At 45.7% G+C, this 24,069-nt stretch overlaps 1 protein-coding gene across 1 annotated transcript; it reads right to left on the reverse strand.

The window, feature by feature from the left end:
- Window positions 1-287: 287 nt before the first annotated feature.
- TEX28 (testis expressed 28) lies at window positions 288-18,611 on the reverse strand. The gene is made up of 4 exons (XM_063085062.1): window positions 18,537-18,611; window positions 17,740-18,437; window positions 1,390-1,525; window positions 288-650 (listed from the first exon to the last, which is right to left on the reverse strand). The coding sequence occupies exons 1-4, from the start codon at window positions 18,609-18,611 to the stop codon at window positions 288-290; spliced, it is 1,272 nt and encodes a 423-aa protein (XP_062941132.1).
- Between the last annotated feature and the right edge of the window lie 5,458 nt (window positions 18,612-24,069).

Below are 24,069 nucleotides of genomic sequence, written 5' to 3' on the forward strand. Positions count from 1 at the left end.
AGTTGGGGCCACCTGAGCCTCTGAGCATTCAGGTACTGGGTCTCGAGAGGGCGCGAGGGGTATAAAGAAGAGAGCAGTGCTTCTTAGACTTTAATCTTTTCCAAGCCTCGTGGCTATAGACAGCATGGAAGGATTATGGTGAGATGGAAGCACGAGGCAGGTGGGCGTCCACATACATCTCGCCCGGGCTGGTGGTTATGGAATCAGAAAGCAAGAGCTGCAAAGTGGCCGTGTGGGGAGGGCTCACCGGATGCCCTTGACACCCTGGAGGGAGGGAACTTGCAAACTCAGGCAGAAGGTCCATCTGATGGAGGCCTGGAGTCCTTGGAATACAGTTTCCACGTGGAGGCGACCCACGCCTGCCAGTCTGTACTGGGGATGGTGTGCCACTTCTGCCAGGCCAGGGCCCCAAGGCCGACCAGCATGAGCGTGGTGCCCACGCGCAGGCGGGAGTTGGCCAGCAGCAAGGGGCAGGTACACACGGCGGAGACGCAGATCAAGAGGAAGGTCGCCAGTGTGAGGAGCAGGCTCACAAATCTGAACAAAAACTCCCGGGCATGGCTTCTGAGGTTGTCCGTCATCCTCAGCCGGGTGGCTTGCTGTAAAGTTTCTAGCTTGGATATTCGGCTCTTGAAATTCTCCATGACCTCCTGCAGGCAACGAAAACACACGTGCTCACCAGAAGTCAGGGCAGAAGTACAGTCAGTTAATCGAGTTCCTAAGGGGTGCACAGCAAGTATCGTTTAGTTCAAAATTTTAGGAGGGAAGTGGAGAACTTAGGGCACCTACAGAGACGACACAGACAGCTGCCACGGAGGGCCCCGTCCTGGGAAGGCATATGTCTTCCAGTAATAGCAAAGGTTTCATCTGAGTTGGCCACACTCCATCCATTGTCTCCTGAGACTGAGGACCTGGTTGGGACGGAGCTGACCAAGGACAGGAGGAGGAGCTATGGGTCTGGAAGAGACTGAGAGAGAGAGGCCAGCTTTAAAGCAGAGGTTCTCAGAGGGTGCTCTGTGCACCAGTAGCACCAGCAGAGCCAGCATCCCCTGGGGACTGTCAGGCCCCAGCCCAGATATACTAGTCAGAGAGTCTGGGCTGGGGCCCAGCAGCTGCCTTGGAACAAGCCCTCCAGGTGGTTCTGATGCACCTGCAGTGCCAGAGTCCCCGATGCAGTTAAGCTGGATGACGGGAAGTGGAGCGTGAACGTAGATTGGATGCCGCTAGCCCTAAAATAAATGTGTGGCACTGTGCTGTCGAGAGGGGTACGGCCCGAGGATCTGGCTCTTGCTTTGGTCTGGGGGTATCAGAACAGATTCGTTCATCCTTACGTCCTTCTCCCTGGCCGTTTCTAGAAAGTCCCCCCACCCCCCACCCCGAGGTTCTCACCCATATTTCTTTGGTTGTCTCAAAGGACAGATAAGCCATTCTCTCTTCGGTGCAGACCAGATTCTGTTTGAGGTGGTAAACCTCATTCAGGTGCCCCTGCATGTAGTTCTTCACCTGCTCTTCCAACAGTGTTTGTCTTGGAAGCAAAAGAGAAAGTAATACTCCCTCAGTACCTTGCCCAGAGCTTATGTCGACAGCGAGCAGCCCTGAAGCTACACTAGACTTGGGTCCCCATCCTGCCTTCCTCCCTTCTCCCCAGGCTCTGGTCACAGCCTGCCTCCTCCTCCAGGTCTGCCAGGGAACACCCCAAACACACGTCCCTCACACACTCACCGACACTCCTGTACATTTTACACATAGTCACTCTTTTGTAACAGCTTTACGAAAACACATGTAGATGAGAAGTTGTAGAAATGAAAATCTAAATTATCTGCATATGTTATTAAATTTCATGGATATCCCAAGACAGTGTTTAGCATGCAGTAGGTACTCCCTAAAAACATGCTGATTATAGGGATTGAAGAGTCACAAAGACCACATGTTGTATGATTGCATTGATATGCAATGTCCGGAACAGGCCCATTCACAGAGGCAGAAGCACACGAGTGGGCACCAGGGGTCGGGTGGGGGGATGAGGAATGACTGCCAGTGTGGATGGGGCTTCTTTGGGGGTGATGAAAATGTTACGGAATTAGAGACTGGTGGTAGTTGAACAACTCTGTGAACATGCTGAAAACCACTGAGTCGTACACTTTAAATGGGTGAATTGAATGGAATGTGAATTATATCTCAATAAAGCTGTTATTTAAACAAAAAGAAAAAATTGGCTTGCGGTAATGGTTGCAAAACTCAGTAAATTTACGGAAAAAAACATTGTCATGCGGTTAAAATGGTGCATTTTCTCATATCTAAATTATATCTCACCAGAGCTGTTAAAAAAAAAAAACAACGCAGAAGCAAAACCTCACTACCTGTTATGTATGTAAATATGAGGATATAAGTAGTAAAATACGAAAACATGCATGGAAAAGACAAGCACCCAGGTGAGGGCGGTGAAGCCCACGGCAGAGGCACGGGGCGGGGAGGGTCACGAGAGAGCTTCAGCTGAGTCTGCTGACATTTTACTTCCCCAAACAGCAATATTTGAAGCAAATATGGCAAAAGTTAAAATTAGAGAAAGCTGGGGCTGTTGGTTATGTACATTTTCCCTGGGCTTGTAATGTTTCATAATCTAAAAACTTTTCTGAAGTTCCTCATATAGACACCATGAAGGCTAGGCCAGGAGGACAAAGGCCAGACACCCAGAGAGTGGGTTCGGCACTGTCATTTAGAGCCGAGCTGAGGCAGGCTTGACCCAAGCCGGTGGCGGTGACATTGGAGAAGAGAGAAGGCACCGGAGAGTGATGGGGCCCATAGCATGACGGGGCTGATGCCCTGTGAGGTCCGGGAGGACGGCCGCAGCCCCCGCACGTGCGGGCATGACCAGGGAAGACCTGGACTGACAGCTCCATGGAGGATCCCAGTAGGCTGCTAATAAGCTGACTGCTCATTTGTTGAAAGCCAATTCATCCAAAGCCAGTTCTTAACAGCATTTCAAGGAATATTCCATTGGCTCTGTCCCAGGTCCCTGTTGAGAAGACAGTCAGCTGACAACATGGCCTAGGCTACTGCTCACAGAGAGGGGGCGTCAGCAGCAAGATGCCCACCCGCAAATAGATTCCTCGTGACTGTCTTCCCATCTACATGGAAGAGCTAGCCAGGAGAACACTTAAGATAGTAACTATGCTCAAGCATATATTCATGAATATATTATTCATGAATATGAAGTCAGTGGACAGGTTCTTCATCCATATATTTATAAGAATATGCGAAATTGCATTCTTGAATAGATTATTGAATAAGAAGGACGTTAATAAACAATATTTTCATTAGGATATTCTCTCAGTCTTCTCTCCTCTTTGTCCCCCAGTCTCCTTGCCCTATGACACCAGCGTCCTGGCCATGACACCGCTAGACTCCCCCATCTGTCTTCCTTGGTCAAGGAGTCCTCTGTGTCCAGCAAATGGACCACTGTGGAAAATGGTGACAAGCCAACCAAAACACCCCCCAAATGTTCCAAAGCTGTGAAGACCACCCCCCAGACAAATTATCTTAAACTTCATCATTTTTTTCAAAAGAATACGTTCTTGATCACCTCTGAGAATTAGCCTTCAGCAAACTGAGCCCGAACCCAATGGCCTGCAGCGTGGAGAAGTCCGAGGTGGAGAAACGGGTGGGGGAGGGACCGACAGCAGGCGCAGGCAGGCTAGCGCAGCCGCGGTGCGTGAGCTCACCTGGGCAGGTGTGCGCAGTGAGGGGGAGCAGGCCGGAGCCAGCGAAGCAGAAGTGAGAGTGCTGTGACAATCCCCAGAACGGTGGGGTCACCTGGGAGCCAAGGTTAGGCGGTGCTGGAAGAAGGCAGGATGATACACAGCATCAAATATAACTGGACCATTAAATAAAGCAAGGAGGGTAGAGACGACTGACCACTAAGAAGGACGCCACTGAGGACCCCGGGGCGAGCAATTCCAGTGAGTGGCAGGGGCAGAGGCGGGAGTGGGAGGCCAGCGGGTGGGAAGTGACTGTATTTATTTGTTGAAAGAAAGAGTCCAATAAGGCACGCAGGACGGCAGATACAAGAGAGACTGGACTCCTCAAGTCCCCAAGGAGACTGACGAGGTTGGAAGTGGCGTGTAGGTAGAGGCTGGAAGTCACCCCTGTGATCAAAGGAAAGAAAAAAATACTCCGGGGGGAGATGGCGAGGGGTGGTGGGAAACTGCAGACCGCTACTTCCCCCGAGAAGTCAGAGCGATTGATGGTAAGGACCATGGGTTCCAGGGAAGGACACGAGGCCAAGAGGAAATGGGACACTGTGGGAAAGCTGTTCAGAGGGCTGGTTCTGGGGTTGTCACCCTAGGTTTAAGATTCCCCTGTGGAACTTGCTTGGAGAAGTCCTTTAACCTGTTTGTGCTTCATGGAGGTTGACAATAACACTAGTACTACTAACACTACTGACCCGTTCGGCTTGTTTTAGGTATTATTAAACGAGAGAGCATGTGTAGAGCACTGGCACGCTGCCTGGCAGACAAAAACGCGTACCAGCCGACAGCTGTTGGTGCTGACATCACATAGTGCACTTACACAGACCTAGACGGTGCTGCACACTGCACACCGAGGCTGTCGCGTGTAGCTGGCTGCTCCTACATGAGCAGTGTGTTGTGCTTCAACGTTAGGGTAGCAATAGGAATTTTCCAGCTCCACGACAATCTGATGGAACCACCGTCACATAGGCAGTCTGTCATCGACTACAGCATCGTTATGAGGTGCATGCCTGTATTACTGAATGGCAGGCTCAAAGATCTGGATGTGTTAATGAAGGCTGAAGAGCAGATAAGATAGAAGGGAGACAAGTAAGGACGAGAGCTAGGAGTTGTGGCTGGAGAAGAGGAAGGTGGACTTGAAGATGTCAGAGATAAGGGATATCGTGGAGAAGATGGCAAGGTCTGTGGTGTGGTCATGGAATGAGTGACTGAAATGGAGTCGAGGTCAAGGCCAGTGGGCCTCAGAATCTAAAGTGTTGGATGGCGTACTTGCCCCTTCAGGGCCACTTGGCTCTGACAGTATCTCTCAGCCAGACCATGCTACCTTCACTTACCCCATAGAGATGTTCTGCATTGTCTGGTGGCAGTGGAGAAGTTCAGCCACCCAGGATCCTAAGTCTGTGAATGCCTCCCTAATGACACTCTCAGATGACCCCATCACCAGTAGATGTCTACTATGCATCCCTCATAAGGACAAGTAGAACCCCATGGACCAAAACCCTGAGCCCTGTGGTCTGAAGCAGCAGCAGCAGCAGAACTTGGACACGGAGTGTGGGGTTAAGGAAAAGAGGGGGTAGGAAACGACTCTCAGGTTTCTGGCATGGGCGACTGGTGCCATTTACGGCGATGATGAAGACTGGAAGACAGACAAGACCGGTGAGCAAGTTAGTATAGTACACCCTGAACCTGGGACAGGCGTAGTCTGAGATGCCTGTGAACCGTTTGGGTGGGCGATCTGGCCTGCACGACACGCACTTGGGGATTGATGTGTACGTGGTAGTGGACGGCACGGGGGATTCCCCAGGGAGAGTGTGTAAACTGAGGAAAAGGGTTAGACTGAGGCATTCCCACATTTAAAGGTCAGATGGGGAAGGAGAAACTAGTAAAAGAGACTGAGTAAAACTAGTGAATCGTGGTGTCACGGCAAGTAGAGTTTCAGTGACCTGGAGGACAGTTCAGAAGAAAGTATTGCGAATGAGGCACAGAGAGACAAGAGGCTAGAAAACACGGACAGGAAACGAGAAGACACGGACGTACAGGAAAACGCTCTAATGAACGCAACCGGAGTCTTAGAAGGGAAGGAATGACACAATAGGGCAGAAAGAGTATTTGAAAAGATAATGGCTGAGAATTTCCAAAACTGATAAAACACTGCAAGTCATAGGGTCTGGCCGGTGAGCTCAGTTGGTTGGAGCGTGGTGCTGGTAACACCAAGGTCCAGGGTTCGATCCCTGCACCGGCCAGCCACCAAAAACAAAACAGCAACAAAAAAGACATCAAATCACAAACCCAAGTAGCAATGCAAATCCCAAGCAGGATGAAGGCAAAGAAATCACACCTAGCGTGATCACAGCAAAGCCACTAAACGCCAAAGAGAAAGAGAGGATCTGAAAAGGAGCCAAAAGAAACTAAGACTGACAGTGTCCGACGCAGTAACAATAAGACTGGCATCTGCCTTTTCAATGGGAACACTGGAAGGTGTAAGGAAACGACTTTTCAAAATGCTTATTATTTCTTTTTTGTTTGTTTTATTTTTTTAAATTGAATCATAACTGATTATACATATTTTGGGCATTCAATCTTGACGTATGTTGATCAAATCTATATTACTAGTATGTGTGTTGTTACAAATTGTGCTTATTCTTTATGCCCCTTGTGCAGTCTCTCCCATCCCCCTCTCCCTCCCCTTCCCACCACTGATAACCCTTGATTTCTTCTCTCCTTCTGAAAGTGCAATGGTTATTCTGTTGATTTGTTTCCTAGATGACCTGTCCAATGCAGAGAGGTGTGATCAGGTCCCCCAATATTATCACAGAGCAGATGCTTCTTCTGTCACTCTGAAATGGGCTTTGTGCAGAGAGACATCCTATTCTTTTCTTTGGTCTCTACTGGTGACTCTCCTTGTGTCACTGCACTCCAGTGGCTGGTGGACCATCTGCCTGGTGGTTGTGACATCTAGCCACTTTCACGGCAGCCGTGGTTACTGTGGTGGCTGTGGTGGGCCACCCACATGCAGGTGATGTTTTTGGCACGCTCCTTGGTGCTGGCGGTGTACCTGGTTGTGGTGGTGGGGCCAGTCCCCACTCCAAGCCCCAGGCCCCCAAGAGGGGCCCCGAGGTGCTGGCAGTGTGCCTGGGTGTGGGTAGGGTGTCTGGTCCCCAGCTCCAAGCCCCGGGCCCCTAGGAGGGGCCCAGAGGTGCTGGTGCTGTGCCTGGGCCGGAACTAATTTTTTGTCCTTTGCTTACTTCTAAAACGGGGGAACTTCCTGTGGGAACCAGTACTTGAGCTGTGTGATTGAGCTAAATTGCTGCTTTGCTGCTGTTTCCCTAGGGAAGGCTTTTTGTGCAGCTCAGGGTTTAATGGTTGACCTTAAAGGTACTTCTGGCTCCTGGGTTCTGTAGAATCTCTGATCTGGGCCTGAATCATTTCATCAAACTGCACCCCATGCAATTCTGCATTCCCGACCAGTCTCCTTTGAGTGGTCCCGCACTGATTGGGGGGCAGATGGGCTGTCCTTGCTGTGTCCCAGTGTTCTCCTGGTGGGCCCTTCTCCCCCACCGCCCATGCTCCAAACACTTCCCATGGGACAGGCCCTGTGCTGGTCCCTTGTGATGACTCACCCGCCTCTGAGTGGCTCCCCTTTTTCAGCTGATCTGGTCCCTCACTCCCGCGTGGGTCCACAGGAACCCTATTAGTGGTCTTGCTGTCCTGGGGGCCACCAAGGCCCTCTTCTCCCCTGCCACCTCCAAGTAACTCCATCTGAAAGGCGCAGCTGCAGCTTCTGCCGGCTCCTGCTTTGTGTGCTCAGCAGCTCAAGCCTTAAAGTAGCCTTAGCCGGAAACGCTCAGTTTTTTCTCTCTCATTGAGGTTTCTCCCCCCTCATGCACTCTGTAGGTCTCTCCTCCTCTTCTCCTGAGCTCCAGCAGCCCCAGCTTGGCTCTTGTTACATTTTTATAGTTGTAAATTGGTTGATTTGTGGGAGAGAGTGACGCTGGGGACTGTCTTTTCCGCCATCTTGACTGGAACTCTATGAAAATGCTTACTATTTCAAAGAAATAAATGCCAACCTAGAATTCTATGCCCAGCAAAAAATACCCTTCAGAAACAAAAAAGAATGCATGGCATGTATGAGACCATAAGGTGACACTGACTAGATATTTAATATTATAGAATTGTCCAAAAAAATTAGGCATGGTATTTAGGCTATATGAACAAAAAGATCCATATTTCAGGTACCCACTGAAATATTCATAGATGAAATGACGTCTGTGCTTTACTTCAACACAGTAGGGGAGAGAGGAACTAGTTGAGAGAGCAGCTCAGACCTTGGGTCAGGCCTCTTCAGAAATCCAAAGATTCAGGACGCTCCAACCTGAAGGAGGCGACGTATGGGAAAAAACAGTTCTCTTGCCTTCTGGTCAACACGACGTGAGTCTACAACAGAGGCCTAAGCAGATACCTGGAGACAAGTCAGCCCAAGACTGGATCCCTGTGGCAGAGAGTTCTCAGAACAATAGTAAAGCCTCTGCCAACCACAGCCTTTTATCTCCGAACCTTGTCCCAAAGCAAATCATACTTGAATATTTCTGGGACAGAGGAGCTAGAGTTTGGATGCCCCCAAGCACCTGGTATCCACTAGGGACAGAGAAACACAGAGACCTGGCATTTCCGACATGATGGAAGTCACCTCCAAGACAGGCTGTGACGAGTGCCATCATCTGTGAAGACCGCCAGAAACACAAAGCAAGAATGAGGTTCTCGCCCACTAGGAATTTCAGCAGTTTCTTTTTTACTAAATTTAATTTTTTTATTGAGGTAAAATTCACATAACATAAAGTTAACCATTTTACTTTATTTTATTTTATTATTTTTTTTTAAAAAAAGACGAACGGTAAGGGGATCTCAACCCTTGGCTTGGTGTTGTCAGCACCACGCTCTCCCAAGTGAGCTAACCGGCCCTCCCTATACAGGGATCCGAACCCGTGGCCTTGGTGTTATCAGCACCGCACTCTCCCGAGTGAGCCACGGGCCGGCCCTAAACTTAACCATTTTAAAGTGAACAGTTCAGGGGCATTTAACACATGCACGATGTCGTGCCACTACCACTGCTACCTAGTTCCAAACATTTTCATCATCCCCAAAGAAAACCCCACAGCCGTTACACAGTCACTCCTCATTCCCCCGGATCCCCGATCCCTGGCAACTACCGATCTGCTTCCTGACTTGAACAGCCTCTTCCCTCTGAACCTCTGCCAGCAATTTATGAACGAGAGATGGAAGAAGATCATCAGGTATGTGGAGATGGAGGGCAAGAAGGGGAAAGTGAGGCCAGGTCAAGATTTTGGCCAAATCCCTCAGCTATTCAACCAGGGTGCTCCACTGATGAACTCATCAATGAAAGAACCACTAACAATTTTCCTTTTCAATCTTTCAAGGACTTAAGTTTATAATTAGGAAGCAGAAAAGAATCTTGAATTCAGTTTCATGAACATCTACTTGGGGCTTAAACACAGCGTTAATTCTCACAATAGTCCCAACACTAGTGGGATCATTATCACCTCCATTTTACACATGGGGAAACTGAGGGTTGTACCTGGCAAGAGGAGGCTGGGCCAGAATCAGCCCTTCTGGCCCTGCCCTGGTGTTCTCAAGACACAGCAGATGTGGTCTTGGCACATGTGGAGGAAGAGGAGGGGGCTAAGCCCAGAAGGAGATCTGGGTCCCTTTGAGAAGAGAGGAATAGAAGCACCTGGATTCATCCATCAAACAGGCACTCAGAAAACAGGCATTATATGCCCAGAAGTCTTTGGCAGTGACTCAGACAAACAAGGTAACTGCCCTAAATGGACTAATATTTTTATGAGAGCAATACAACACAAATGAATACCTAGCAAGTGAAATAAGTTTAGGTGGTGAGTAGGGCCGGGAAGGAAAAAATAGGGGAGTGAGGAAAAGAGTGACTGGGGATCTCAAATCACATACCTGACAAGGACTTGTAAGATCCAGAATATATAAAGAGCACTTACAACTCAACAACAAAAAGTCAAACAAATTCAATTTGAAAATGAGCCAAAGTCTTGAACAGTCACTTGACAAATGTCCAATAAGCACGTGAAAAAGGGCTCAGCATCATGTCATCGGAGATGGGATATGAAGTCACATCTACTAGTTTCATGGGGTTATGGTAGTGGTTCCCAGCTGGGGGCAATTTGTCCCCCCCGTCAAAGGACATTTGGCAATGTCTAGAGACATTTTTGGTTGTCGCAAATTGAGAGGGTCATGATAGGCTAAAAATTAGTTCCCTAAAAATACCCACGTCCTAATCCCTGGAAACTGTGAATGTTACCTTTTATGGCCAAAAAAAGGTGGGGGGGGGGCGTCTTTCCAGAAGTGACCAGGTTACGGATGTGGGCCCTAAATGCAATCATATGTACTCTAATAAGAGGAAGGCAGGGGGAGATTAGAAACACAGAGAGGAGTAGGCCATGCGAAGACAGAGCAAGGAGAGATTTGAAGAAGCTGGCCTTGAAGATTGAAATGTGGCCACAAATTAAAGAATGCGCCAGGGCCGAGCCCGTGGCGCACTCGGGAGAGTGCTGCGCTGGGAGCGCCGCGACGCTCCCGCCGCGGGTTTGGATCCTATATAGGAATGGCCGGTGCGCTCACTGGCTGAGTGCCGGTCACGAAAAAGACCAAAAAAATAAATAAATAAAAATAAAGAATGCGCCAGCCACCAGAAACTGGAAGAGGCAAGGAACAAATTCTCTCCCAGAACCTCCAAAGAGAGCATGACCTTGCCTGATTTCAGTCCAGGGAAACGGATTTCTGACTTGTGGCCTCCAGAACTGTGAGACAATAAATTTCTGTTATTTTAAGCCACCAGGTTTGGGGTAATGTCTTAGGGCAGTAACAGGAAACTAATACAGGGTGCTACTGGCATCTAGTGGGTAGAGACAAGGGATGGTACTACTCATCCCACGATGCACAGGACGGCCTCCCACAGCAGGGAATCATGCGGTCCAAAATGTCAACGGTGCGGAGCTTGAGAAAACATAGGCTACGGCAACCAAATTGTGGAGTTTTAGTTCATCACATTGTAGCTGAACTTTAGAGGCTGAAATTTAAAAGACTGACCACACCAACGTAAAGGATCCCATTACCAACCAGCCACCAAAAAAATCAAATAAATAAATAAATAAATAAATAAAAGACTGACCACACAAAAAGTTGGCAAGTGTGTGGAGCGAATGGAACTCTCATACACTCCTGGTAGGAATGTACAATGGTCCAACCATGTTCAAAAACACTTTGTTAGTTTCTTCAAAAATTATAAGCGTACATTTACCTTACTATCTAGCAATTCCACATATGAAAGCACATTTTCACCAAAAGACTTGTACAAGAATGTTCATAGCAGCTTTATTCATATTAGCTCCAACTAGCAGCAGATGAATGGGTAAGGACCCTGTGGTGCATCCGTCCAGTGCTGAGCAATAAAAAGGAATGAAATACTCATACACACAACTTGGATAACTCTCAAAATAATTACACTGAGTGAAAGAAGCCAGACACAATACTATGTACTGTACGATTCCATTTATATGAAGTTCCAGAACAGAAAAAACTAATCTAGAGTGACAGAAACCAGAACAGTGATTGCCTAAGGGGGATGAGCATTGCCTGGAAGGAGGCATGAAGGAACTTTCTGGGGTGATGGAAAAGTTTGTTATTGGAATATCAGTTGCTCAGGCATACACTTTTGTCAAAATTCATTACAATGTACACCTAAACTTAAATGCAATTTCACTGTAAAAAAAAATGTACCTCAATAGAGAAGACATTTACAAAAGAATACATGGAGAGGGCATTGAGCCCAGCAGTGTGGGAAGACCCTTCGAGGAGAGGAGATGGGAGCAGAGCACACAGGACAAGATGAGCGGATGAGTTGCCTGGGCCTACTGTAACAAAGCACCACAAACTGAGTGGCTTAAACGACAGAAATGTATTGTCCCCTAGTTCTGGAGGCCAGAAGTTCGAGATGAAGGTGGCAGCAGAGTGGGTTCCTCGTGAGGGCCGTGAGGGAGAATCTGAGCCAGGCCTCTCTCCGGCCTCTGGTCTGCTGGCGACCTTTGCTGTTCCTTGGCTCCTCCTTAGGGTTTCCTGTGACTCCTCACGGGAGGTACCCGGATGAGATCTGGCCAGTCAAAACTCTGACTTGAAGACTTCCATGCCTTCCTTGGTTGCCATGTCTTCTACAAATGGATGTTTTCTGAATTCTTCTCATCTTCTTCCTTCCTGACCCTCAGAGACATGAGGAGCAGGGGCTTCTGGCTCCCCAGAAGACTGGCCTCCTCGAGCAGCTAGGTCGGTCACTGTGGTACATTCTTGGAGAACTTAAGCACCTCCTTATTTCCACAAAAAAGGAAGAGAAGCCTGGCAAAGACCCCCTTCTGTGCAGAATCTTTTAGTCCATGACACCCACATTGGAGGACTCTGGGGCCTTCCCCACTCCCTGTCTGGGCTGAGGCTTCTCAGCACACAGAGGGTAGAATTTATCAGGGGCCTCAAGCAGCTCCAGAGGAATGACTCTGGGAGGACCCACACATCCGACCTCCTGAAGGAGCAGACTCCAGGGCCACTAGGCTAGCCCTGAGCCCCCCAAGTCTAACTGCCACTGTGGAAGAAACCTGCACCTTGTAGAATCAAGAAGAAAGCCCTCAACAGCTAAGCTGGTCAATTTATGTTTTGTGTTTCTTGTCACAATAAAAAAATTCATAAAAAGTAAAAACTTTTGCCCATCAAAAGACTCAATAAAAACAAAAAAGCCACACTTTACACCAACATCCATTAAAAAAAAAAAGACAATAAAAGTGTTGACAAAGATGTGAAGAAATCGGAAGCCTTGTGTGTTGCTGACAGGAAGGTAAAATGGGGCAGCTGCTATGGAAGACAGTCTGGCAGCTCCTCTAAATGTTAAACCTAGAGTCACCATAAGACCCAGCAATTCCGCTCCAGGGAATAGACCCCAAGTAATTGAAAAACGGGTGTTCACACAAATGAACATACATGAGTGTTCATAGCAAAGTTTGTCACAATAGCCCAAAGGTGAAAACAACCCAAATCTCCATCAGTTGATGAACAGATAAACAGAATGTGGTCTATCCATGCACTGGACTATTATTCAATAAAAAAGAATGGCGTACTGATACATGCTACAACATGGGTGAACGTAGAAAATATTATGCTCAATGAAAGGAGCCAAACACAAAAGGACACATATTACGTGATCCAATTTATATGAAATGTCCAGAATAGGCAAATCTGTAGAGACATAAAGCAGATTAGTGGATGCCTGGAGCTGAGGATAAGATGGAATGGGGAGTGACTGTATAATGGGTACAAGTTCTCTTTTGGGGGTGATGAAAATGTTCTACAACTAGATAAAGGTGATGGTTATATAACATTGCAGATGTTCTTAATGCCACTGAATTCTACACTTTAAAATGATTAATTCCACATCATGTAAATTCCATCTCAATTACAAAACAAAAGAAAGCCCTCATCATAAATATATATATATTTTTTGTGACCAGTAAGAGGATCTTAACTCTTGGCTTGGTGTTGTCAGCACCACGCTCAGCCCATGAGCCAACCGGCCATCCCTATACATGGATCCAAACCTGCGGCCTCGGCGCTACCAGCGCTGCACTCTCCCGATTGAGCCATGGGGTCGGCCCATAAATTTGTTTAATGTAGTTGATTCCTCGGCATCTATTTTTACTCTCTTTTTTTTTTGTAAACTCACCACCATACTAACGAGGATTGGCATCCATTTTTAGGCCTGACATAGTTGTTTGAAACTCGGTTGAACACTGTCACCCTTGGCCTAGTTAAAACTTTCCCTCCCTGCATGGTTGTTTGCAGTGTAGCCTGTTAGTTCTTCATCCACTGATCCAAAACCCAGCACGTCCCACAGCTGCTGACCACTACAGAACCTAATACTCAGTGCCGGAGTCATATAAGTAAGTTACCTCCTTCGTTTTCTTTCTTTCTTTCTTTCTTTTTTAATAATTAAGGACGTTTTCTTTATTTGCTAAAGACTGAAATTCAATGAGCTGAGAATTTTTCTCAATCTTTTTAAACAATATCTAGCAAAATTATCTCTGCATTTTATTACACTGTATTCCTAAGATATTATTTTTTAATTTATTTATTATAAGCTTATTATTATTAAAATCGTGATTTTTTTCTTCATGCCCTTTACCCAATCTATCCCTCCCCAAAGCCCCCTCACCTCCCCCCCCATCTCTAGTATCCTTAGGTTTATTTTCCCCTTCTTAAAGTTCAACATATTGTTTTTGTCCCTTCCTTCCTTTCCTTCCTTTCCCTCCCTTCCTCCCTCCCTCCCTTCCTTCCTTTCTTTCCACCCGGTTATAAGTGAGAACATGTGGTATTTCTCTTTGCTTGTTTGGTATATTTCACATAACATAATTTTCTCCAGACTCATCCATGGTGCTGCAAATGGCAGAATTTCATTGTCTTTTATGGCTGAGTAGTATTCCATTGTGTATATATGCCACATCTTCCTTATCCAGTTGTCCGTTGATGTTCTATCCAAAGCAATCTACAGATTCAATGCAATCCCCATCAAAATACCAATGTCATTCTTCACAGAAATAGAAAAAGCAATCCTAACATTCATATGGAACTACAAAAGACCCAAAGCAATCCTGAGCAAAAAAAAAAAATAAAGCTGGGGGCATAACACTACCCAACTTCGTATTGTATTACAAAGCTATTGTAACCAAAACAGCATGGTACTGGCATAAAAGCAATCAGATCAATGGAACAGAACAGAAAACCTCAGAATCAACCCACATACTTACAGCCAACTGATCTTTGACAAAGGAAACAAAAGCATACATTGGGGAAAAGACTGCCTCTTCAATTAATGGTGCTGGGAAAATTGGACTTTTATATGCAGAAGAATGAAACTGGACCTGTACCTTTCACCATATACCAAAATCAACTCAAAATGGATTAAAGACTTAAATATAAACCCAAAACCATAAAATTAGTAAAAGAAAATATAGGGAAACATTCCAGGAAGCAGGACTGGCCAAAGACTTTATGAATAAGACCCCAAAAGCACACGCGACAAAAGAAAAAAATAAACAAATGGGACTATTTCAAATTAAAAATCTTCTGCACAGCAAGAGAAACAATCAACAGTGCTCAACCCACGGAATGGGAGGAAATATTTGCAAACTAAACATCCAACAAGGGATTAATATCCAGAATATATAAAGAACTCAAACAACTATACAGTAAAAAAAAAATAATAACCCAATTAAAAAATGGGCAAAGGAGACAAAAAGACATTTTTCAAAGGAAGACATACAAATGGCCAACGGGTACATGAAAACATGCTCAGCATCGCTAGTCATCAGAGAAATGCAAATCAAAACCACATTGAGATATCATCTCACCCCAGTTAGACTGGCCATTATTAAAAAGACCAGTAACAACAAATGCTGGCGAGGATGTGGGAAAAAGGGAACTCTTCTGCAGTGTTGGTGGGACTTCAAATTAGCACAGCCATTATGGAAAACAGTATGGAGGATTCTGAAACAATCACAGATAGAACTGCCATATGATCCAGCAATCCCACTACTGGGCATATATCCAAAGAAATGGAAATCATCATGTTGAAGGGAGACCTGCACTCCCATGTTAAACGTTTTCTTTATACTAGCCAATCCACAACCCCTGCAGGAAAGCCTAAGGGATAACACCCATGGACCTTAAAAAGGCATAGTCCCACAGGTTCCCTGCCCCCTCCTCCCTCTCCCTCTCTCCCTCCTCACCCACTGGCTGAGCTCCCTGCCACCTCCAGACTTCCCCTCCACCTCCCTTAAGCACCCCTAACCTCTCTGGACCTGTGAGGAATAAATTTCTTCTGTTTCATGCATTTCAGTTTCACCTGCTCATTGTATCTCACCTGACACACACAGCTGAACCTAACCCTCCCCCTGGTCAGGGCTCTCCTAGAGAGTGGCGATATTGGCTTATGTCCACTCTTGACAGAGATACCTCAAGACCAAATTAGAAAGAAACCATAACAATAAAAAATCACAATAGCCCTCTTAAAAGCAAATGGATGTAACTGATAAGTGTCACAGAACTTTCAGTTTGAAATCTCAGGTCATGGTGCACCAGAGGACACACAACAATCACGTGGGCTGGACACATACATCATTTTTCAATGTCTGTGTCCAGTTCATATAAAGGTTTTGGAAAAGATTTTAAGGAAGTACACGTTTTAAAAATGCAATGAAGTCCCACGTCCCCTCCACCTAGCTTAGGAAGCCACATGGTCAGGATGTGGTGAAATGCTCTCAGGTCTGCACTTACCAGCCACGTGGCCTGCTTGTGCCTCTCTGAGACTCCATTTCCCCATCTATAAAGCGGGTGTCTGAACACTATAGAAGAGCAATGCCACTTGACCTGGTGCCCCAGCTCAACTATGAGCACTTCCTAATAGTGAAAATCATCTTCAGCCCTTTCTCCGTTCCTCCCAAGAAATTGGAGCCCTACAGACCTGCTTTTTTGCTTATTTTATGTGTGTGTGTGTGTGTGTGTGTGTGTGTTTATATACACATACAAGTATTAGGGTAAGCTAACTGCTGTAGCAAACAACCAGAAGTTTCAGTGGCTGAACACACTACAATCTTGTTTCACCCGCATGTCATTGTCCAGTGGGCGGTGCTGGGCCAGAAGTGCAAACCTGCAGGATTCACACTGGGGGAGCAGGGAGAAAGGCGTTGCCCGAGGACAGTCTCACTGGCCTGTGCCATAGGGAAACACATGGGGATGTTTGTAACTGCCATCAGGCTCTGTTCTTGCTTAACATAAATCCAACCTTAGAAATGTTATTTCGACAAAGGGGCGTTTACGACTGCCAAGATTTTAGATTTGGTTGCCATTTCCTGTAAAAACACCTCCAAAAGAAACCTGTGACTCTGACTGGTTATCTCGACAATGGGTTGCCCTGTGATACTCTTTAGTTGCCCCTTAAGGATTCTTAGGCTGGGTAAACGCTGGGAAAATCTCCCAGGGAAAACCGACGCGGAGGATTCCCACTCACCTCTCCCACACATGTGTAGGTACTAAAAGGACTGCAGAGTTCTTATTTTCATGAAAATGCTGAGAATCTTGGTTCCCCTAAGCAAATCACTCCCTCCCTTGCCAGGCCGTTGGAAGGACGAACATTAACAGACTTGTCTGCCACAGTCTGTGGTGAGGCGGAGGGACTGTGGTGCCCCCGAGGGCCAGTAGGAACCCAGAGAAGGGTCTCAAGAGGACTGGAGAGGATCCTTTGAGACATCAGCTCTGCCTTTTTTTAAATTTGTGGGACCTAGTCTTGTCTTAGAGGGAAATAAAACCAAGCCACTGCACAGTAGGGAGAAAGGACTCGCCAGAAAGCCATCATTTTGGGAGCAAATATCTGATACTTGACCTTGTGCCCCAGCTCAGCTAGGAGCACAGGTGAGGAGATTGGGGCTGGTGAGGCGACTCCAGTCCTGACTCAAACCTTCCCGGGAGACTGAGACCAGAGGACACTGCCTCTGTAACTAATGGCAGGTGTCTGCTGGATTCTCACTGCCACCGTCGGTGTCTCCTGCCACTGCAGAGTCAGGGCTGGCCCACTCCGTGTTGGGACTGCCTCACGGGGACCACTCAGCTGGAGCCTTGTTTGCCAGCAAGAGACAAGGCAGGTGTGGGACAGCAGGAAGAGGACCAGCCGCTCCACTGCAAGGCCCGGTCGCTAAGAGAAGCATGGACCTGCTACTCCCAGCTGCCCCTCACCCTGACTGTCCAAGCCCATGTCCCTGGCTTCCTCTCATCCTCCCACAGAGTGGCCCTGGGGGTTGTCCCTTACCTGCTTCTTGTCCCCAGAGCCAAGGCAGGAGAAAGGGCTCCTCCTCACCTGTATTTCTCCTCCTGAAGAGACTGCAGCGACACCTGCAGGTCCATCACATACGTTTCCTTTAGACTATGATAGGACGCCTGGAGGCCGGTGGAGAGCTTCTTAACTTCTTTGAGCTCTTCCTTCTCTTTCTGCAACAGCAGGTTTTGCTGCTGGGCCACATACTTCCCCGGCTTTAAGCCCGGGAAGTGACTCTCCAGAGTGACATGTCTGACATCAGGCAGGCTGGCGGGCAGGCAGTCTTCCCCACCCAGCTTGGGGGCCTTCTCACCAGGCTGCTTGAAGTTGTCCAGGCTGCTTTCCACCTTGAGCACTAAGCCTGTGGGCCTGCAGCACCCCTGCAGCTCCTGGAGCTGCTGGTGACACCGGCGGAGCCTTTGCTCGATCTGGGCGATGGTGGCAGAGGTGCGCTGGTTCACCTTCTCGAAGGCCTCCCGGATGTGCGGGGCCTGGTGCCGGTTGGCTTTGGACACTAGCTTGAGGTAGGCCACGGTGTTCTCATCCCGACTGGCCTTCTCCACTCTCAGCTGCTCAGACAGGTAGAGGATGCGGTACTTGATGCTATCCTGTAAGTTCTGGGAAAGCTTCCCATCCAACATGCCGGAAGGGCCACTGGGGCCATCCTCACTGGATGACAGGGACCTGCACGAAGGCACATTGGAAGGGGGTGCTGCACTTGGGTTCTTGGTATATTCCACCTGCAACGGGAAAAAAGAAATCACAAAATGGGTTCTCTGTGAGCTGCAAACGGTAGGAGAATTGGACATGTTATGGCTTCACTCCATAAAAATACTTACACATCTGGGCGGACACTTACGCAAAATCTGTGCATGCAAGATGGGTCCGACGCAGACTGGGGAGGTCGAGTTCATTTTCCGGGCTCCTCTCCCCTCTATTTCAGCACCTGACTCCTTGCTCCATGGGTGTACCTTCCTATGACCCTCAGACAGCTAGACTCTCCCCTCCACATTGTCCCACCTCTTCTCGGATCTCTCCCTCTATTTTCTCTTCCAAGAATTACCGATTGTGGGTCTCATTTATAAAGAAGTCCTCTTGTAAAGTACGTAATAAACTCATTCCCATTAACCCATATGGCTTGCTGTATTGCTGCTCCCAGGAAAATAGGACATAGGCAGAGAGATCTGCATTTATCAGGTTCATTCATTCATCCATCATTCATTCCACATACATTTCCTGAGCACGTACCATGTAGTACAGAAGCCAGACACATTTCTACTGTCACAGAGCTGACGGTCCAGGTAGAAAATTCCATTGTAACACAAAAGAATGAGTCTCTCGCATGGTGAGGGATAACACTGCCTTCGAAATAGAGCCCAGTTCAAATCCTGTCTCTATCACTTTGAGACCTTGAGCAAGTTAATAAACCACTCTGAAGCTCAGTTTTTTTCACCTCTAAAATGAAGGTGGCATAGCTAGAATCCAAGGCAGAGTGGGGGTGGGGCAGATCAGATGCTGCCTCTGTTCTGTTTCTACTTTGAAACTGTAAGCACCTTCGTGACAGCTTGTGATCTGAAAATGCTCTCCTGGAGGCAAGTCAGGAATGATTTTACTGTAATAGACAACTTGGCTCTGGATATTTATCGTATGTAAATTATACCTGGATTGAAAAAACACATTGTGATACCATTACACACCTGGCAGATTGGCAAAACTTAAACTAACAGTAATAATTGTTGGTAAGGAAATGGAGCAACAGGAACTCTCAATCACTACTGGTAGGAGAGTAAACTGGTACAGCTACTTTGGAAAAGCATTTGGTAGTATCATAAAGTTAGAAACACGCATACTGAATGGCCCAGCAATTGCATTCACAGGCAATATCCCTGGGAGACAGGAGCACTAATGCTCCCAATAACCAACCGCAAGAAACAACCCACCTGCCCATCAGCTGTAGAACGTGTAAATAAGGTGTAATGTATTCAACAAAACGAACTATAGCCTTGAAAAACCTGAATGAATTTCATGAGCATAAATGTTGAACAAAAGAGCCAAACACAGAAAAATCCATACTATGTTTCTATGGTTCCATTTACATAAATTTCAAGAGCAGGGAAAACTAAATGATGTTGTGTAGGGATGCCCACACAGGCAGTAAAGCTATAAAGGAAAGCATGAACATTAGTTGCACAAACGTCAGGATACTGGTTCTCACTATGGTAGAAGAAATGGACTGTGATTGGAGGGGATACGTGGAGGCTGGGGTGCTTGGCCTGAGTAGTAGTTAACTGGGTTTTCACCTTATCATTATTTCTTAAAATATATGTTGATGTTTTTCTACACCTTTATATACATACGCCAGATTTCACAATTTTTAAAGGTTTTTAAATGTTCAATAGATGGATTTAATAGTAGATGAGATATGGCTGGAAAGACTATTAGTAAATTTTAAAACAGAGTTAAAGAAAGTATCCAGAGGGTCAGCCCATGGCTCACTCGGGAGAGCGTGGTACAGACAACACCAAGTCAAGGGTTAAGATCCCCTTACCGGTCATCTTTAAGAAAAAAGAAAAGAAAAGAAAGAAAATATCCAGAAGCGCAAAGGAAGAAAATTTGAAAAACAGAAGATGTGGAAGACAGAGTGAAAAGGTCTAACAAAAATCTAATTGCCAAGCCAGAGAGAGAAGACAGAGAGAATGAAGCAGTGGCAATATTTTAAGAGATACTCCCTAAGAACTTTCCAGAACTGAGGAAAGATACAAATCCACAAATTCAAGAAGCCCAATAAATCCCAGGCATTAAAACAGAAATAGACCCACACCTAGACACAAGATCTTAAAAGCAGCCAGAGAAAAAAAGCTAATTACCTTTAAAACCATGTCTTTTAGACGCAAGCTGACTTCTCACTAGCATCAGTGAAATCCAGAAGACAGGTGAATAATGTCTCAATATGCTGAGAGAATAACTGTCAGAGAGGAAAAAAAAAAAGGTCACATTCAGAGAATCAGAGGTCAGAATGCTTTCAGACTTTTCGGCCACTGCACATGAAACCAGAAGATGATGAAGTAATGCCTTTGAAATTCTAAGGGAAAAATTATTTTCCAACCTAGAATTCTACACCCAAACTGCCAACTGTGAGGTTAAAGACATTTTCAGACATGAAAGAACTCAAACAGCTTACGTCCTTTACATTCTTCCTCTGGAAGCTACTAGAAAATGTGCACCACCAAAATCAGGGAGTTCCCTAAGGAAGAGGTAGAGATGGGATCTAGGAACCAGGGGACCCAGGACAAAAGACAGGCAAATGTAATCTCCAGCATAATGGACAGCAAGTGGAAAGCCTCAGAGAGCTCCGGGGGGTGAAACTACTGGAGTGCCAGATAGCTTAGCACATACAGGTAGGAGATCCAGACAGTTGAGGGAAGTGTTGAACTAGTGACAAGTAATGGAGCAAAAGCAAAAAGGGGGTGAAGGGGGGACAAGTGTTGACTCCAAGGAAAACAGAAAGTTAGGAGAGAAAGGAAAAGCAGTCACAGTAATTACTCAATTGTGACTTGTGTTTCCATGGACTTGATAATGTAAACACCAAGGAATGATCAAACCAAAATCATTATATACTGTGCTGGAAGGAAGGGGGACAGGAAGCACGTGTTGGTTGGGGGTTGGGGGACAGGTAAAAGAGCTACATCATCTCTTTTACTGTAAGTCAATAATTCCTAAAATATAGAAATACAAAGAATTAGCACTATAAACAAGTTATTTAGAGAACTGGAGATAAATGCCAAAAGAAACAGCTAAAACGGTTTAAAGTGCTTTTATTCGGGGGAGTGGACAATTGGGTGGTTGGAGGTCAGGGATTGCTATCTTTTTTGTAATAGACCTTGTAGAACCATTTAAGTCTGTGAACCAGGAGTGGGCAAACTATGCCCCAAAGGCCCACTGCCTATTTTTGTATGGCCTGGGAGCTAATCATGGCTTCTACACTTTTAAATGGTTGGAAAAAATTAGAAGTAGAATGTTTTGTGACATGAAAATTATAGACTCAAGCTTCAGTGTCCATGAACAAAGTTTTATCAGAACATTTGTCACACTCATTCATTTACATATTGCCTGCGACTGCTTCCATGTGACAACAGCAGAGTTGAGTTGCTGCAACAGAGACCGTGTGGCTTAATATGTTTACTATCTGGCCCTTTACATGAAAGTTTGCTGACCCCTGCTTTAAACTATGTTCATGTATACCATCAATAAATGTAAGAACTAAATAATTGTTTAAAAAGCAAGTTGAAAACAGGGAAAATAAAAATTTGCTAAGGACTTGCTCTAAGGGGGAATTTTATAGGTATAATACAAAACTCAAAATTGACAGAAAAATACGCTGGTGAAAAAAGTGAAAGGTAACCAGCAGAAGAATAAAAACACAGTACATAACATCTAAATAACCAAAGGGAGAAAAACCATGGAACTTGATTAATCAGAAAAAAAAGAAGGAAAAGAGGAACAAAAATAAATAGGATAGCAGGGTAAGTAGAAAACAGAAAATAGGATGCCAATAAGATGTGGTTATTAGTGGTTATATACCATGTTCTTGAGAAGAAGATTCAATATTGTAAATACGTCAGCCCTCAGCCCTGTATATATTAATCTCTACATTCCATGAAATCCCAATTAAAAGCCCTGTGGGAATGTCTTAGGTATCTTATATTATCTGGTTCCAAAATTTATTTGGAAGAGAAAATGCAAAAGAATCAATAAGAAAATTTTGAAAAAGAATGCTAAATATGGTTTTGGGAAATGGACTACTTGAAAAATGTTAAGTTAGAGTGCTACCTTACATTATTTATAATAATACAGTCCAGACATTATAAAGAACTACACACACACACACACACACACACACACACACACACACAAACTATAGAAATATTAGAAGGACATAATAAAAATCGTTTTTACAATCTTTGGGTAGAGAAGACCTTTATAAGCAAGACTCAAACCAGAATGCCATAAGGAAAAGATTTACATATTTTATTACAAAAACATTTTAAGCCCTCTGTAAAGGGGAAAGAAGCAATAGTAAAAGGAAGCAACATTTAGGTTTTGGTTCACACACTTGCTTTTTTAAAAAATAAAATACGTACTTTACCATTAATAAAGCAATAGAGAAGAAATGACTTGGAATATCTCTGATAAAGAGCTAATTAACATAATATATAAAGAACTACAAATCAGTAAAGTAAAAACAAATAATTTGATACAAAAACAGTAAGGGAGCCGGTCCCGTGGCTTACTGGGGAGAGTGTGGCGCTGGTAGCGCCGAGGCAGCGGGTTCAGATCCTGTATAGGGATGGCCGGTGCGCTCACTGGCCGAGGTAGTGCAGACCACACCATGCCGAGGGTTGCAATCCCCTTACCGGTCAGAAAAAAAAATAGCTTCTTAAAACTTAGGGCTGTATTGCCAACTTGACCTCATGTTTGTATTTAGTAAAAGAAAAAAAAAAACAGTAAGGGATAGTAATGGACAATTCAGGCAACGAAATATGAATGACAATAAACGCACAAAAAAATGCACAAGTGCAAAGTGATCGGAGAATTGTAAATCACAGCAATGATTACATATAATTTTCTCATCCATCAGAATGCCAACAATTAAAAAGATTAACAATATCCAGCGTTGATGAGATGTGGGGAAACGAGTACTGACATACTCTGCAAGTAGAAGTATAAATAAGTTGAAGTTTTTTGATGGGCAGTTACGCATTCCGTAGTAACATTTTAAAAGCACGTACCCTTTAACACAGCGAGGACGTGGGAGCCTAATGGCACTCACACAGACACTTTCGGGTTCTCACACAAAGACTCAGCATTTTTGAATTATGCTGCAGCACCTGCGCTACCAAGTGGTTGAACTTGGGTATAGTGTTACGGGGACAGAGCCACTGGGAGCCATGCTGGCTGGGAAGACCAGCTGAAAGTCAGAGATTAGAGTCTCTGAGACTGACACTGTGGCCTTTAGGAAGAGACATGGCCGGAGATGGGTCATTTCGGACGGAAAGTGAAGCACATTGTGTATTTATTGAGGGAGTTCACTCAAGCGAGGCTCTGCATGCAGTCAAGTTACAGGCTGGAATTCACCTCAACAGTCACACTGAACTAGTCCTACAGAAGGTTCTAGAAAGGGGAAAGAGGACAGCGCACAGAGACGCCACACGTCTCAGGAGGTTGAGCTTGCGTCATCTGCTGAGAAGCACACCTGGAAACTGGGTTGCTATGGGGGAGAGGGTGGCCATCAGCAAACTATGAAATTCCAGAGTGACCTTTTTTATACTGTGATAACACGCGCACACATAAACTACACCACTGTAACTATTT

This window comes from Cynocephalus volans, chromosome X (genome assembly GCF_027409185.1).
Source record: "Cynocephalus volans isolate mCynVol1 chromosome X, mCynVol1.pri, whole genome shotgun sequence".
In the NCBI taxonomy this organism is placed as follows: Eukaryota; Metazoa; Chordata; class Mammalia; order Dermoptera; family Cynocephalidae; genus Cynocephalus; species Cynocephalus volans.